Source organism: Phascolarctos cinereus, unplaced genomic scaffold (assembly GCF_003287225.1).
Source record: "Phascolarctos cinereus isolate Bilbo 61053 unplaced genomic scaffold, phaCin_HiC Scaffold_5;HRSCAF=322, whole genome shotgun sequence".
Lineage (NCBI taxonomy): Eukaryota > Metazoa > Chordata > Mammalia > Diprotodontia > Phascolarctidae > Phascolarctos > Phascolarctos cinereus.
In genome coordinates, this window is record NW_027555958.1 from 451,525,908 (window position 1) to 451,543,344 (window position 17,437).

A 17,437-nucleotide genomic window follows, 5' to 3' on the forward strand; every position below is an offset into this window, starting at 1 on the left:
GAATGCTGGTATTCAAAGCTCATCTGTTGCCCTGGTAAAATTCATGCGCCTCCCACGGTTTAAATTAAACATTGGATATTAAGGGGGATGGAAAACAAATTTTAACTTTCCATTTCAGCAAATGTCACAGTATCGGTCACTTTCACCTCAAGACTCTTATCAGCAGCAGAAATTAAGTTTTCCTAAATATGCTTCATTCATGAGCTTTCCAGGAAGAAAATAGGAAAGGCTCGCTCTTAGCTTCGGAGAAATTCAACACGCCGTGCAATGATGAGGTAAAATGGTGATAATCATGTTGTCAGTAGACAATCACACCCTACTGTGCCAATCAATCAGCAGGCTCTTCTTAAGGGCTCACCATGTGCCAAGCCCAGTCCCAGGCCCTGGGACACAGAGACCAAAGGGGCCTTGCCCTTGAAGTACATACAATGCACCATGGGAGGTGACCTGTACAAAGCACGTTCAAAACGACAAAGTAATGTGTAGAGTAGAGACTCAGGGAAGGCTTCACAGAAGAGGTGCTTAAGCTGAGCACTGAAGGCAATCTTGACAGGGGGAATGCCCAGGAAGAGGTAGAGTCTCACAGCTGGGCATGATGGTATCTCATCCCCCTATGTGAGCAGAAGCAGGGTCATCTCACCAATGGGTTCTCTCCCAGAGCCCAGTGCAACATAATAATATGGTAAATGCTTGCTGAATGAATAAATGAGCCACAGTACATATTAAGTCATTACAGATCAGTAAAGTAGTTATTACTGGAAAGAAGAAACTAAAGCAGCAGACTTCACTATCATTAGATTCTTAAAGCTCTGCAATGCACTAGCAGCGAGACTATAAGCAAGTCACCTGACTTCTCTGAATCTCAGTTTCTCCATCTGTACAATGGGAATAATCACACTTATGCTATTTACCATACAAGAAAACACTCTGTCATGTTGGTCATTCTGCTTAATGCAGAGAAAGCCACCTTGGGCTTAGGGGGACTAAAGGCCTGGGTTCAAGAGAGATAAAGCACCAGGACCAAGTGAGTGCTTCTTTGGGGCCTGGCTTCCTCCTCTTCAAAATGAAGGGGCTGGGCAAAATAATCTTCCAGATTCCTTCCAGCACCAATGCCTGGGAATCTGTCAACAACTCTGCCAATCTGTGTCATATTGGAGAATCTGCCTATCACACAAGTCAAACTGTGACTCAATTCCCTTAAACGCAGAATAAGGAGATGGGACTCAATAGCCAATCTGTACCTTTGAAGAGAAGAACTGAAGGAAGAATGGAAAAAGAGGATCAACTAAGGTTTGAACAGGAACAGTTTCCTAGTGAGGAACAACCCGCTTTCTACAAAGGTGGGTGAGCGTCCACACGTGATGTGAGGTTGCCATTTTATCATCTATAAAATGAGTGCCCTCCATTCAGCCTTAAATGTCACTTCCAGCTCAAACATTCAGTGATTCTATTGATCAATGGCAAAATAGCCCAAAGCTCATCAGAAGCGGATTACCCACGAGCAAGACTCAAAGGAGCAAACAGGAAGCTGGGCTGTTGTTAACAGTCACACCACACCTCCTGAACGGACCAGCTGAGTTTGGGTTAGCTGGTCAGCATGGGACAGCGGACAAAGGATCAGGAGTGATGAGTTTCGAGTCCCAGCTCTGCCATGAATTCATGGAGTCTAAGCAAGCTGCTTCTCCTCGCCCATACATCACACAATCGCCCAGAAATCCTCAGCTTCCTCCTCATAAATCACATGGATGGGATGGATTCCCTCATCTCTTAGATCTAGTGGGGCTTTTCAATGCTGTGATTTCAGAAGCAAGTTTGGAAATGCAGGAAAACTTTGAATTGGGAAGGTTTACTGCTGGGCACTCCTTAAGATAATACTTCTAACAAGGGTACTTCTGAACTCTGCCTTGGAAATGCTTCCTGGATAGGCTGCACTCTTGGAAGGCCAACTGGGTTTTTGCCTCTCTATGTATCTCCAGTGCTTAGATCAGTGCCTGGCACACAGTAAGCGCTTAATAAATGCTTGTTGAATGGCTGCAGAAAACATGTCAGCAAAACAGGCAGGCTGAACATAGCAGTGCCTTACTGCCTCCAGTGTAGGCAGGATACTTTTTTTCAGGCAACTGCTAATCTTTTAATTAACTTTCAGTAACATCTTTCAGCAAACAGACTTCTACTTTCACTTGTCACTAAATTACTCAATTTTATGTTGCAAAGTGAACTGCCTAGCGTGAAGGGCCTGAAGGGAACCGAGTGCCTGAAACCTACCAGATCTTTAACTGCTCAACAACCCCTTCTGTCTCTGGCATGTCAGCTGGGAACTCCAGGCTACTGGAGGTCTGAAGTGAAGAACAGGGGACCCAAAGATGGGAGGACATGGAGCTGGAATGGACACCCCCCACCCTCATCCCCCAGGGTCATTCATCCCTCAAGACCATCTACCCAAACTCTTTATATTGAAGAGGAAGAAACTGAAGAAAAAAGAGCCTTACATATTATCATAGTGGCAGTATGGTGGCGCAAAGGGCGCTCCACTCCCAAGTCAGCATTTTATTTTATACCCTCCTCTTCTCCCAAGACTGTAGTTATGCAGATTCTTACCCAAGTATGGAGGGGCTTGACCAGATTCAGTGTTCACTGAAGTCCCTTCCAGCACTGAGCTTCTACTCACTGATTCTACTGTAACTATCTACTTAAAGTATATCTATTTTCACAGAACTGTTTTTAAGGATTGCCTCTCTCTTTTTATTATCTCCAATGCAATGGCTCTCTTAACAGAACTGGACTTTTTCAACAGCCTGTTTCTCCTACTAGGAAGTAGAAACCTCAAAACAGATCTCATCAGGAAAAGAATAGGAAAATGAGAGACCTTAAAACAGGACACAACAAATCTTCATAATTCAGAAAAAAAAATTTTAAGCAGTGATTATATTTATTTAGTAGATATTAAATTCACGCTTCCAGGATATGAAATCAATATTGGTGGTCCTACTTCTTCCCATGTTCCTCCTCTCCTCAGTAATGCCATGCACAGCCATAGCTCTGTTTTTCACTATGGATCACCCTCCTCAAAGTCAGTCTAAAAAGTCTGTCTTTGAAAACCTACCACCAATCCAAAAGTCACAATCTGGGGACAGGTGAGAACAGTATAGAAGGCTAACAAAGCCAAGTCTTCTGGTCTGGAGGCTGCAGCTCAACACTGAGCAGAGCTTCCTGTTTATGGGGTAACCCTGGGCCACAGAGGGCACTTTTGACTTGACAGTCTCCCACAGTTCACTTACATCTCGAGCTTTCCCATAAAAGGCTTCTTGGAAAGCAGCTTCTAGTGATCCAATAAAATAAACAGGATGGCAGTCTCCATATCTAGGGGAAAAAATGAAGTCAATGGATGAATTAAAATGGATTTTACATCGACTTTGATGCTTTGTACCTTTTTTTTTAAAAGAAATTCAAGCTAAAACCATTTGAGTAGAAACTTGTCCTAGAGAGACGGTTCTCAAACACCTCCTCACACCTTCAAGTAAACTTCATTAGTGTTCACTATTCCAACACTTTTGGTGAGAACAGGGTACTCTGGAGTCAGTAATCCAACACAAAGAAAAGTGACATTCATCAGATTAACACTTTTTATTTTTTAATTTATTTTCATTTTTTATTTTTAGGCAGTTGGGGTTAAGTGACTTGCCCAGGGTCACACAGCTAGTGAGTGTCAAGCGTTTGGTCTGAGGCCGGATTTGAACTCAGGTCCTCCTGACGTCAGGGTCGGTGCTCTATTTGCTGCGCCGCCTAGCTGCCCCCAGATCAACATTTTTCAAATGCAGAAGAGGGGCTGCCTGGTCTGACGGAGAGAGAAGGCTGGCCTCAGAGCCAGGAGGACCTGGGTTCAAGGGTCAGCTCTGACATATCCTCACCAGGCGACAGTGGAAAAGTTACAGAACCCCCCAGGGTCTCTGGGAGCTCTCTGACGTTGTGCATGTTCCCAACAAAGAGATGGCCTACACTGGTATTTTAGGAGTTCTCTTCCCTGGGATCTGACCGCTTTAAGAATGTAGTCCTCAAAGTGGTTACAGCCCTGTGGCCATTCAAAGGCCCACAAGGGAAGGAATGGGAGTGTCTTTGGTCTTCCACCTTATTTGGTTTCTCAAGGCACTGGGCTAGAGGTAGAGAGCCCTGCGTTCTGACTCTGGCTGGCCTGGGCTGGGAATGCCAGCAAGGCCTTGTCAAAAGGTCCCTCTTTTTTCTAGCCTAAAGCTTCTGATTCCATAAAATGAATGGGATGGATAAGGCTAAGTTCCTTCCAATCCTAATGAATCTATTTTTAGCTGCTCATTCCATATTTCTTAATTTTCTTAATTGTTCAGTAAGAACTGAATTTCAAGGGGAACACACTATTTTCAAGCATGAGACAGAGAATACAGCTTACGTGAAAAATTTCTAAGGCTGAGGATTTTCATGACCTGAGCAGTTCTTAAGTTTTATTCGTACTGTTCTTACATTGAAAAAACTCAAACATATCATTGCTTATTTTTGAGTGGAGGGGCTGCAGTGGGGGGCAATGGATAGGACAGCCATGCCAGAAAAAACCCCAAACTTGCCAAATAAGAAAATGTCTGCCGCTAAGGTCCTACAGAATGAAACATTCAGTGCCAGGAATCTATGAGTTATTATTTAAATTCAACCTTGGGATCATTAAATGCCTTACTGTCAACTGTCTGTGATGAAAACAGATCCAACCACCACAGCACAGTAACAGAAATACACATTAAGCTTGTATGCTGGTGATTTAACCCTACCTTGAAGAAAACTCTGCTGTAAATTGTAATAAGGCATCCCCTTCGTTTTCCGCGTTTTCTGGCACTAATTAAAAACAAAAAGCAAAAAGCACACACAGATAACCTTTAACTCCACATTTAAGAAATACATTTCTGAACAAGCAGGAGACAAATGAAAGATTAGTGCCTATGCCATAGCTTTTGGGACATTTTCACTTGCCAACACCCACGCACGTGTTACATGATTTTAGCAAAACAAAATGAAGGGGAACCTTAGAGAAGAATGAATATTTTGTCAACCCTATTGATAATACCCTGAGGAACGCATAAAATGGGTGCCAGTTATCACTTGGGATTTTTGGTATTTTTCTTGAAAAAGTTGAAACATGGTTTGCAATTGAGTAATATTTGTAAGAAGAGAATTGGGGAGCGGGGAGAGGGTGCAAGGCGAGAAAGCCAGTTTTACTGAAAATACCAGGTAGATATATGCTGGTAAATCTTGGCAGAAATTCAGAAACAGAATGTAGAGCTAGTCCTGGCCACCACAGTTCTCCCATTTCATGAACCTTAACCTTACCTCTATCTACCCTTGGGGAGCAGGTATATTATGAGGAGGAGGCAGTGGCAGTGGCACTGGTGGTGGTGGTGGCAGTGATTAACTTGCCTTGGGACACTACAATAGAAAAGTAATGCTATGCTTCTTCATACCGCCCACTGTCCAGGGGAAACTGACCAGAACCCAATGGCACTTTTCATTAACCAGGGAGCCTTAAGTGTGAGAATCAAGACTGTCAGCAACAGTATGGGGCCCAAAACACGAGGTTCTTTGCATTTCTTGGAGGCATCAGGGCCCCAGCGTAGAGGGGATAGCAGTCCTGGAGGAACAATTGGAATGGGCTTATCTACCTTCTCTTTTGGGTGCATTGACCTAAACCTGGGCCCCAGAGGTGATTACTACTCACTCATGGGTGATTTTCGAAGAGCAGAGGACGCAATGCCGAACATCTCCCCATCATCCACTCCAAATTCAGGAGCATCTTCAAAGTCATCGCCGTCACTGTCGCTAACCATGTGAACATCGGTGCACTGCTATTCAAGGAAAGTTGGGATGAGGCTAAGATTACCCTCAGCAAGACAAACTTGGATAGAGCTTCCCTTATAGAACACCCCCTTCCCACAGATCAGTGGCCTTTCTCTTCTCTAGCAACTTTTAAGTTTCCTCAAGTCAAATGCTTCCCTCCAGGGAACTCTAGATGCAGTGGGAATAACAATAGAACATAATAAATGGATTTTGGAGAACTCACCAGAGAGAAATAAGAAAGCCAGGTAATAGTCACACCTAGTGAGGAGGACTGAAAAAGGTGTGGAAGGCATACAATATTATCTTGAGCCTTCTAAGGAGCAAAAGTCTTAGGTGGCTTCCTCCTGCCAATGAAGGAATAATAAAAATCGGCCTCCACAGTTTGGGGTCAGGCTTTTCATGTTCATCCCCTCCACTCTTTACTTTCAAGCAAACAGGAGACTCCCCTGAGGGTCTACTCCCAGACCTCCTCTCCTCCCTGCTCCTGCAGGACTGTTTCTGTACTTCTGTGGAAGCTCTTCCCAGACCCAGGAATCAATTTGCATTTAGCTGCTCTTTTGGTGCTCTGAGGGAGATCAAAGACAGGCAAAAGCATCCCCTCCCCTCAAGAAACTCACAGCCTAATGGGAGAGACAACCCACCAGGCACACAAACACACAACTGAGAAAGTCACATTCTTCATGGAGCTCACATTCCACCAGGGAAATACATGTTCACAGATAAGTAAAAGAGGGATACATACAAAATTAATACCTTGTGACGTGGGGAACAGAAGGCTAACAAGTACCACCTCTTGAAGGAGGTAACACTTGAGCCTTGCAGGACACTGAGGTTCTCAGGGGCAAAGGTGAGGAGGGACAGCACTGAGGGGTGGGAGTGAGGCATTAAGAGTAGGCCAGATGTGTTTTTGTCAATCCCTCCCCCTAAAAAGAGTTAATCTCTCATTCCACTTTGGTGCCTGGCTGTCCTCACCGAAGGGCCTTAGCTTAACTGAGCCTCTTCTCTTCACCTTCCTCCAGCTGGGGGCTCATCCCACGTTGTGCCTCCTGGTTTTAGGATAGCCAGCTCCCCCACCCTTCATGCACCCACACAGAGACCTCTGAGTTTTCCTGCTGCCTCATTCCACGGGTGTCTCCTGTGACTTGTGCGCATTGTTGTTGTGTTCTTCCTGTGTTGTAACCTTTTCATTTCAGCAGGGAGACCAGTCTGCCCTATGAGTGCAGCTCAAAGCATCACCTAGTCTACTCAGGTCACTTCAAAATTCCTCCCATTCTTCATGCTTGCTTGAGGTGGGATCCTCAGCCCTGTGTCGCTCTTAGCAGCACCCCTAGAGAAATTCCTGACCCTCTTTGGACCTCAGTTCTCTTCTCTGATAAATCAGATCGGGCTTCAGAAGATACAGCATCAGCTTAACTCCAAAGCCTTCGATCCTGGAACAGGCGAGCGTCCATCTTAAATTGGGAAAAGCAGAGTCCTACTCTCTGGGCAATTAAACCCTCCAAATTCAATCCATCATGCATTTACATAGTCTTTCTCTTCACAGCTGCCCTGCCATTTTACCTTCACAAAGCCTGGGACCTCTGAATATTGAGATTCAGTTGAGAATAAGGTTCCAGCACTAACAGCCCTCCACCCCCCACCTGCTTCCTCTGGATCAGTTCTTCCCTTCATGCCTCATTTGGATGAGATAACTGCTCCTTTTTAACCTCTCCCTAACCAGTTTTACTTTTTAGAATCAACCCCTCATACGCAGCTCACGCCAAGCCTTTCTTTTAAACTACCCAAGTCATGATAACAGTCTTAATAGTACTGATAATATTTTTACATATAAGAAGTAAACAGTTTGACCTTATTGAGTCCTATATGATTGATCTTTAATGTTTTCCTTATGCTTCTTCTGGATCTTACATACTGAATTTTCTATTGAGTTCTGGTCTTTTTGTCACAAATACTCAGAAGTCTTTCAGTTTATTAAATGTACTTTTTTGTTGTTGTTCAGAATTATACTCAGCTTTGCTGAGTAAATCATTTTGGTTGCAACCCCTGATCTTCTGCTCTTTGAAATATAATATTCCAAGACCTATGGTCTTTTAAAGTAGAAGCTACTAGCTCTTGTATTATTCTGATTGGAGCTCTGCAGTATTTAAATTGGTTTTTTTTTCTTCCTGTTTATAATAGTTTCTCCTTAACCTGGGAGCTTTGAAACTTGGCTATGATATTCCTGTAAGTTTTCTTCCTGGGATCTCTTTCAGGTGGTGATCAGTGGAATTTTTTTTTCTATTTCTGCTTTATCTTCTTTTTAAAGAACTTCAGGTCAGTTTTCCTTAATAATTTCTTATAATATTGTATCAAGACTTTTTTAAAAATCATAACTTTCAGGCAGTCCAACAATTCTTTGTCTCTCCTTGATCCGTGTCCAGATAAGTTGTTTTTCTAATGAGTTGTTTCACATTCTCTTCTATTGTCTCATTCTCCTGATTTTGTTATTTCTTGGTGTCTCATGACGTCATTATCTTCTCCTTATCCAATTCTAGCTTTCAATGAGTTATTTTCTTCCTTAAGTTCTTGGATCTCTTTTCCCAATTGACTGACCTTTTCATTTCCTAATTTTCTTAATTTTCTTGGATTGCTCTTATTTTTTTCCTCCAATCTCCCTTTTTGGATTTTTGAAAGCCTTTTAAAGTTCTTCCAAGAGCTCTTTTTGGGCTTGTGACCATTTGATGTTTCTCTCTGAAGCTGGACTAGCTTTTTTAAACTAGGCTATCTTTCTCTGAATGTGAATTTAGATCTTCTCTACCCCCATAATACCTATGGTTGGGTTCTTTCTCCTTTGCTTACTCATTTTTATTTTGTTTTGAACAGTTTATTATTGTGGGGAATGGTGCTGCAGGCCGCAGGCCTCAGGTCCTCTTCTCTACCAGGGCTAGGCATGAGGTCTGAAAATGCTCTTGCTCCCTTTGATTCCTCCTGAGGCTGCAAACTTCAGCTCCCTCCTTGGTCCTGATACAGAAATCAGGGATTCCAATCTTCCACAAGCATCCACAGCTAGTAGCCCTTTTGCTACTGCATTCACAAGGCATGGGCTTACTCTTCCTCGCTCACAACCCCAGCCCAGGACCACCAACTGGTCAGCAGAGCTGGGCCTGGCCTCCTAAAACAATGGAGGATCCTTCAATCTTCCCTTATTCAGTGGTCCAACCCTAACATTGTCTATAATGTGAAAAAGTTACTGAGGCTGAGGCTGCCTCCCAGACCCGGGGGCTCATTGTTGGTTCAGTGATGTCTTCCTGGGGGTGCTGGCACTTCAATCAGGCCAAACCTCCACCCCAGCAAGCAGAGTTTTTCCAGAGGTACTCTTCCCATGTTATTTTAGGAGAACAATGGCATTCCCTAGATTTTTATTTATTTCTGGTGTGCTCTAAATTCACTTTGAGGAGATGTTCTGCCTTTTTTTTGGGAAAATTTGGAGAGTCTGGTGTTTTCTGACCTACTCTGCCATTTTCCCCTGGATAGTATTTTTCATCACGAGTCCTTCAGAATTGTCTTGGATCATTGTATTGCTGAGGATATCTAAGTAATTCCAAGTTGATCATCATACAATGTTCTCCTGGTTGTGTTCATTTCATTTTACATAAGTTCATGAAAGAAAGTATCTCTAGGTTTTTTCTGAAAGCATTCTGCTCATCACTTCTTACATAGCACAACAGTATTCCATTACAATCATATCCTCTCAAGGTCTCTCTGAAGAATTCAGGAATGGAATGCCTGATACAGGAGACACTGGCACAGGACTACCCAGCATGGCATGCCCTCATCAGAGAAGGTGCTGTGTTCTATGAGCAAAGCAGAATTGAAATTGCTGAAAAAGAAACAAGATGCACAAATTTAGAGAATCCACCCCACATGTTCATAGAGGCTATTTGTGCCTGACCCACAATAAGGCATTCTGAGCTCGTCTGGTATTGGTCTGATCAGCCATAGTCGGACACGCTGTGACTTGACTCTAAAATAGTGATGTCATTTTGGTCCTCTTCAAGCACGAAGGACAATAACCAACCAACCATACCACAACTCATTCAGACATCCCCCAAATGATGGACATGCCCTCAACTCTAATTCTTCACCACCACAAAGAGAGCTGCTTTAAATGTTTCTGTGCATATAGGTCATTTTCCTTTTCCTTTTTCTGGTTAATCTTTGTGGAATACAGACCTGGTAGTAGGATTGCGGGTCACAGGATATGCAGTTTCATAGCCCTTTGGGCATAGTTCCAAATTGCTCTCCAGAATGGGTGCGTCAGTCCATAACTCCATCAATAATGTATTAGTGTCCCAATTTTTCCACATCTCCAACATTTAATATCTTCCTTTTCTGTCATATCAGCCAATCTGATAGGTGTGAGGTGATACCTCAGAGCTGTTTTAATCTGCATTTCTCTAGTCAACAGTAATTTAAAGTATTTTTTTATAGGACTATAGATAGCTTTGATTTCTGAAAACCGGCTATTCATATTCTTTGACCATTTATCAGTTGGAGGATGACTCATACTTAAGACATGAGGCCTTTATCAGAGAAATTTGTTATAAACCCCCACCTCCCCCCCTCAGGTTTTTTGTTTTCCTTCTAATCTTGGCTGCATTGGTTTTGTTCGGGAAAACCCTTTTTAATTTCATGTAATCATAATTATCCATTTTACATCCCATAATGCTTTCTATCCCATAAATTCTTCCCTTATCCATAGATCTGACAGGCAAACTATTCCACACTCCCCTCGTTTGCTTGTTATCACTCTTTATATCTAAACCATTTATCTGTTTTTATTTAATCCTAGTATACAGTGTGAGATGTTGGTCCCTACCTAGTTTCTACCAAACAGCTGTCCAGTTTTCCCAAAAGATTTTATCAAATAACTAGTCCTTATCTCAAGAGTTTGGATCTTTGTATTTCCTAAACATTAGATTACTATGATTGTTTCTTACTGTTTATTGCATACCTAATCTATTCCCCTGATGCACCCCTCTAATTCTTAGCCTGTACTAGATTGTTTTGATGATTACAGCTTAGTAATATAGTGTGAGATTTGGCATGGCCAAGTCACCTTCTTTCACTTTTTTATTGACTCCCTTAATATTCCTGACCTTTTGTTCTTCCAGATGAATTCTGCTGTTATTTTTTCTAGCCCTATAAAATAATTTTTGGTAATCTGATTGGCATGGCACTGAATAAGTAAATTAATTTAGATACAATTGTCATTTTTGTTATTTTGGAATGAGTAATATTTTTCCGATGGTTCAGATCTAACTTTATTTGCGTAAAACTGTTTTGTAATTGTGTTTATATATTTTCTGGATTTGTCTTGGCAGGTAGAGTCCCAAGTATTTTGTACTGTCTACAATTATTTTACATGGAATTTCTCTATCTCTTGCTGCTGGATTTTGTTGTTAATATATACAAATGCTGATGATTTATATGGGTTTATTTTATATCCTGCAACTTTGCTAAAGTTTTTAATTATTCCAACTTTTCTTAGTTGATTCGCTAGGATTCTCCAAATATATCATCATGGTTGTGTTTGCTGTCCTATGTTCTCAAAGAGGACCAAAATGATATCACTATTTTAGAGCCAAATTACAGGGTGTCCAACTGTGGCTGATTAGACCAATAGGAGCCTGGAATGCTCTACCATAGGTCAGGCACAAATAGTCCATGTAAACATGTGGGTGGACTTTCTAAATTTGCCCATCTCACATTCCTTTAAGCTGCTTCAATTCTGCTTTGCTTATCAAGCACAAAACCTTTTCTGATGAGGGCATGCCATGCTGGGCAGTCCCGTGCCAGTGTCTCCCATGTCACATGATCAATCCCAAAGTTCGTAAGGGAGACCTTATCATATCATCTGCAAAGAGTTTTATTTTCTTGTTACCTATTCTAATTCCTTCAATTTCTTTTTCTTTTATTGCTATAGCTAGCATTTCTAATACAATATTGAGTAACAGTCTGATAATGAGCATCCCTGCATCACCCTTGTTCTTACTGTAAAGGCTTCTAGCTTATCCCCATTATAAATAATGCTTGCTGATGGTTTTAGAGATACTACTTATCATTTTAAGGAAAGCTCCATTCATTTCTATGCTTTCTAGTGTTTCTAACAGCAATTAAGTGTTCTGGCAACACTGTGCAATGATCAACTTTGATAGACTTAGCTCTTCTCAGCAACACAATGATCTATGACAATTCCAAAAGACTCATGATGGAAAATGTTATCCACATCCAGAGAAAGAACTATGGAGTCTGAATGCAGACTGAATCGTACTATTTCCTTTTTTTCTTTTTTCATGGTTTTTCCATTTTATTCTGATTCTTCTTTCACAACATGACTGATGTGGAAATATGTTTAATATAATTGTACATGTATAGCCTATATCAGATCACTTGGTGGCTTGGGGAGGCGTGAGGGGAGGAAGGGAGAAAAAAAATTTAGAACTCAAAATCTTACAAAAGTGAATGTTGAAAACTATCTTTACATGTAATTGGAAAAAATAAACTACTATTAAGTAAAAAAAAAGGAACAAGTGTTTTGAGAAGTTTGTAAAATAGAACATTCCATTCTTAACAAAGATGCAGGGGAAGGGAGTAGAATGATAATTTTATTTTTAGTGATACTATGCCCAAAGGGCATACCCTTTGACTTAGCAATACCACTACTAAGTCTGTATCCCTAAGAGATTAGCTAAAAGAAAAAAGAAAAAAAATTAAGAAAGAAAATGATCTGTATGTACAAAAAGTATCTAAAGCAGCTCTTTTTGTGGTGGCAAAGAATTGGAATTTGAGGAGACGCCCATCAACTGGGGAATGGCTGAAAAAATCATGGTATATGATTATGATGGAATACTACTGTGCTATAAGAAATGACACAGGATTCTTTCAGAAAAACTGGGAAGTTTTATATGAACTGGTGCAGAGAAAAGGCAGCAGAACCAGGAGAACATTGTACACAGTAACAGCAACATTGTACTATGATCAACTGTGAATACCTTAACTATTCTCAGTAATACAATGATCCAAGACAATTCCAAAGCACTCATGCTTTGAAAAATGCTATCCACTTCCACAGAAAGAATTGATAGAGTCTGAATGCAGGTAGAAAGAAGTATACTATTTTTCACTATTGCATTTTGTGAGTGGGTTTTTTTTTTGGAAGGGGGATCTGTGTTTTCTTTCACAACATGACTAAATATTGAAATATGTTTTGCATGATTGCACATATAAAACCTATATCAAATCGCTTGCCTTTTCAGGAAGGGGGAAGTTGAGAGAGAGGGAGAGAATTTGGAACTCAAAATTTAAAAACATGTTAAAATTGTTTTTACATGTAATTGGATAAAAATACTATTCAAAATTAATTTTAAAAGAGAAATTGGTCTATAGTTTTCTCTTGCAGTTTTCACTCTTGCTGGCTTAGGTATCAGCACTATATTTGTGTCACAAAAGGAATTTAGTAGGACTCCATTGCCTATTTTTCCAAATAGTTTATATAGTATTGGAATTAATTAATTAATTGAAACAATAAATTAATCATTCTTTAAATGTTTGGTAGAATTCACTTATCAAACCATTTGGTCCTGGGGATTTTTTCGTGGGGAACTCGTTGATAGTTTGCTCAATTTTTTTTCTAATATAGGGCAATTTAAATATTCTACTTCCTCATCTGTTAGCCTGGGTAATTTATATTTTTGTAAATAGTAACCCATTTTACTTAGATTGTTAGACTTACTGGCATATAATTGGGCAAAAATAGCTCCTAATAATTGCTTTAATTTCAACTTCATTGATGGTGAATTCACCCTTTTCATTTTTGATACTGCTAAGTTGGTTTTCTTTTTAAAAATCAAATTAACCAATGGTTTATTTATTTTATTGTTTTTTTTTCCTTCAAAACACCAAGCTCATAGTTTTATTTTTTAGGTCAATGATTTTCTTACTTTCAATTATATTAATCTCTCCTTTCAATATCAAGATACCAATTTGGTGTTTAAATGGGGAGGCGGGAAGGGTTAATTTGTTCCTTTTCCAGTTTTTTTTTAATTGATGCCGAATTCATTGATCTGTTCTTTCTCTCTCTCGTTGACATAAGCATTTAGAGAAATAAAATTTCCCTTAAATACTGCTTTGGCTGCATCTTAGAAATTTTGGTATGTTGTCTCATTGTTGTCATTCTTTTTAATGAAATTATTGTTTCTATGATTTGTTGTTTGACCCACTACTCCTTTAGGATTAGATTATTTAGTTTGCAATTAATTTTCTCTTTGTTTTTCCCTTTTCTTTTTTTTATGGCTAGGTAATAGGGTTAAGTGACTCGCCCAGGGTCACACAGCTAGTAAGTGCTATGTGTCTAAGGCTGGACTTGAACTCACATCCTCCTGAATCCAGAGCCAGTGCTCTTATCTACCGCGCCACCTAGCTTCCTCTGCAATTAATTTTCAATCTGTTTCCATAGCCCTTCAGTAACAGTATTTTTTAAAATTGCTTTTTGATCTGAAAAGAACGCATTTAATATTTCTGCCATTCTGCATTTAGTTAAGAGCTTTTATGTCCTAATATATGCTCATCGTTTTGTGTAGGTGCCATGTACTGCTGAGAAAAAAAATATATTCTTTTTTATTCCTATTCAATTTTCTCCAGAAGTCTATCACATATAAGTTTTCTAAAATTCTGTTCATCTGGGGCAGTGAAGTTGGCACAGTGGATTAAGGACCAGCCCTGGAGTTAGGAAGGCCTGAGTTAAAATCCGGCCTCTGATAATTACTAGCTGTGTGACCCTGGGCAAGTCATTTAATCCCAACTGGCTCCAAAAGAAAAATTCTATTCATCTCCTTAACTTCTTTCTTGTTTACTTTCTAGTTAGATTTACCTAGTTCTAAAAGGGGAATACTGAAGTCTCCCAATAGCATAGCTCTACCGTCTATTTCTTCCTGTACCTCATTTAACTTTTCCTTTAAGAATATGGATAGTATAACATTTGGTAATATGTATTAAGTGTTGATATTACTTCATTATCTATGGTCCCTTTTAGCAAAATGTAGTTTCCCTGATTATCTCTTTTAATTAGACCTACTGTTGCTTTTGCTTGGTCTGAAATCATGACTGATATCTCTTTCTTTCTTTCTTTCTTTCTTTCTTTCTTTCTTTCTTTCTTTCTTTCTTTCTTTCTTTCTTTCTTTCTTTCTTTCTTTCTTTCTTTCTTTCTTTCTTTCTTTCTTTCTTTCTTTCTTTCTTTCTTTCTTTCTTTCTTTCTTTCTTTCTTTCTTTCTTTCTTTCTCTTCAGCTGAAGCATAATAGATTCTGCCTCAGCCCTTTACCTTTACTTTGTGTGTCCCTCTGCTTCATGTGTTTCTTGTAAAACACACATGGTAGAATTCTGTTTTTTAATGCATTCTGCTCTCTGCTTCTGTTTTAAGGGTGAGTTTATTCCATTCACATTCACAGTAATGATAACTAATTGTGCATTTCTCTCCATCTTATTTTTTTTACCACCCCTCCCCCACTGAATCCCAATCATTCACTTTCCTGCTTACCTTTTTATGCTTCTCTTGAGTATTATATTTGAAAGTCAAATTTTCTATTCAGTTTTGGTCTTTTCATTATGAATGTTTGACAGTCCTCTATTTCAATGAATATCCATTTTTCCCCCTGAAGGATTATATTCAGTTTTGCTGGGTAGGTGATTCTTGGTTGTAATCCTAGCTCCTCTGCCCTCTGGAAAATTACATGCCAAGCTATCAAATCTTTTAATGCAGAAGTTACTAAACCTTATGAGATTCTGACCGTGTCGTTGTTGTTCAGTCATGCCTGACTCTTAATGACCTCATGAACCATAGCATATCAGGCCCTTCTATTCTCCACTATCTCCCAAAGTCTGACCAAGTTCATTATTTCCATGATACTGTCAATTCATCTCATCCTCTACCACCTAGTTTACTTTTAACCATCAATGTTTCCCAACATCAAAGTCTTTTCCAATGAATCCAGTCTTCTCATTATGTGGCCAAAGTATTTAAGCTACAGCTGCAGTAACTGACCTTCCAGCTCATAGCCTGAATTAATTTCTTTAAGTATTGCGTGATTTGATCTCCTTGCTGTCCAAGGGACACTCAAAAGCCTTTTCCAGAACCATATTCTGAAAGTGTCAATTCTGTGGCAATCAGCTTTCCTTACAATCCAACTCTCATAGTCATACAATGCCACTGGAAAAACCATAGCTTTGACTATATGGACCTTTGTTAGCAAGGTGATGTCTCTACTTTTTGGCATGCTGTCTTGACTTGCTGTAGTTTTCCTTCCAAGGAGCAAGTGCCTTTTAATTTCATGGCTTCAGTCACCATCTACACTGATCTTTGAGCCCAAGAATATAAAAATCTGACACTGCTTCCATTTCTTCTCCTTCTATTTGTCAGGAAGCAATGGGACCAGTTGCCAAGATCTTAGGTTTTTTGATGTTAAGCTTTAAGCCAACTATTATACTCTCCTCTTTCATCCTCACCAAGAGGCTTCTTAATTCCTCTTCACTTTCACTTGCATGCCTAAGATTGTTGATATTTCTCCTAGCAACCTTAATTCCAGCTTTTGATTCATCCAGCCTGGCATCTCACATGATGTACTCTGCATGTAAGTCAAATAAATAAGGTGATAATATACAATTTTGTCATACTCCTTTTCCAATCTTAAACCAATCAGTTATTTGTTTCATGTTCGGTTCTAACTGTTGCTTCTTGGCCCACATACAGGTTCTTCAGGAGACAAGTAAGATGATCTGGTACTCCAAGGGCTGACCACATTTTGTTATGATCCACATAATAAGTCCTGACTGTGTGGCTCCATGGTATTTGAACTGTTTCTTTCTGGCTCTTGAAGTATTTTCTCTTTGACCTGGGAGCTCTGGAATTTGGCTATAATATTCCTAGGAGTTTTTATTTGGGGATTTTTTTCAATTTCTATTTTGCCCTCAGGTTCAAGGATAGCAGGGCAGTTTTCCTTTATAACTTCTTGAAAGATGATGTCTAAGTTCTTCTTTTGATGACGGTTTTCACGTAGTCCAATAATTCTTAAATTATCTCTCCTTGATGTATTTTCCAGGTCAGTTGTTTTCCCAATGAGATATTTCACATTTTCTCCTTTTTTTTTATCCTTTTGATTCCTTTTGATTGTTTTTAGATGTCTCACGCAGTCATTAGCTTCCACTTACTCAATTCTAATTTTTAAGGAATTATTTTCTTCAGTGAGCTTTTATATCCCCTTTTCCATTTGGTAAATCCTACTTTTTAAGGAGGTCTTTTCTTCAGGGAATTTTTATACATCTTTTTTCCTTTGGGCCAATTCTGTTTCTTAAGGACTTGTTCTCTTCAGTGAATTTTTGCACATCTTTTCTCCATGTGGGCCAATTCTACTTTTAGGGAGTTGTTCTCTTCAGGGGATTTTTGTGCCCCTTTTACCATTTGGCCTATTCTATTTTTAAAGTGTTACTTTCTTCAGTATTTTTTGTATGCCTCCTTTACCAAACTGTTGATTTTCATGATTTTCATGATTTTCT

At 39.7% G+C, this 17,437-nt stretch overlaps 1 protein-coding gene across 2 annotated transcripts in view; it reads right to left on the reverse strand.

The window, feature by feature from the left end:
* The window catches only part of FAF1 (Fas associated factor 1), a 415,784-nt gene that overhangs the window by 107,906 nt on the left and 290,441 nt on the right, over positions 1 to 17,437 (reverse strand). Inside the window, exons 10-12 of one of the 2 annotated variants that reach the window (XM_020987731.2) lie at positions 5,732 to 5,855; positions 4,791 to 4,854; positions 3,279 to 3,360 (exon numbers count right to left, since the gene is read on the reverse strand). In XM_020987731.2, coding sequence (XP_020843390.1) covers positions 3,279 to 3,360; positions 4,791 to 4,854; positions 5,732 to 5,855 — 270 coding nt within the window. Of the gene's footprint in view, positions 1 to 3,278; positions 3,361 to 4,790; positions 4,855 to 5,731; positions 5,859 to 17,437 lie in introns of both variants that reach the window. The other variant, XM_020987730.2, reaches the window with a different exon arrangement.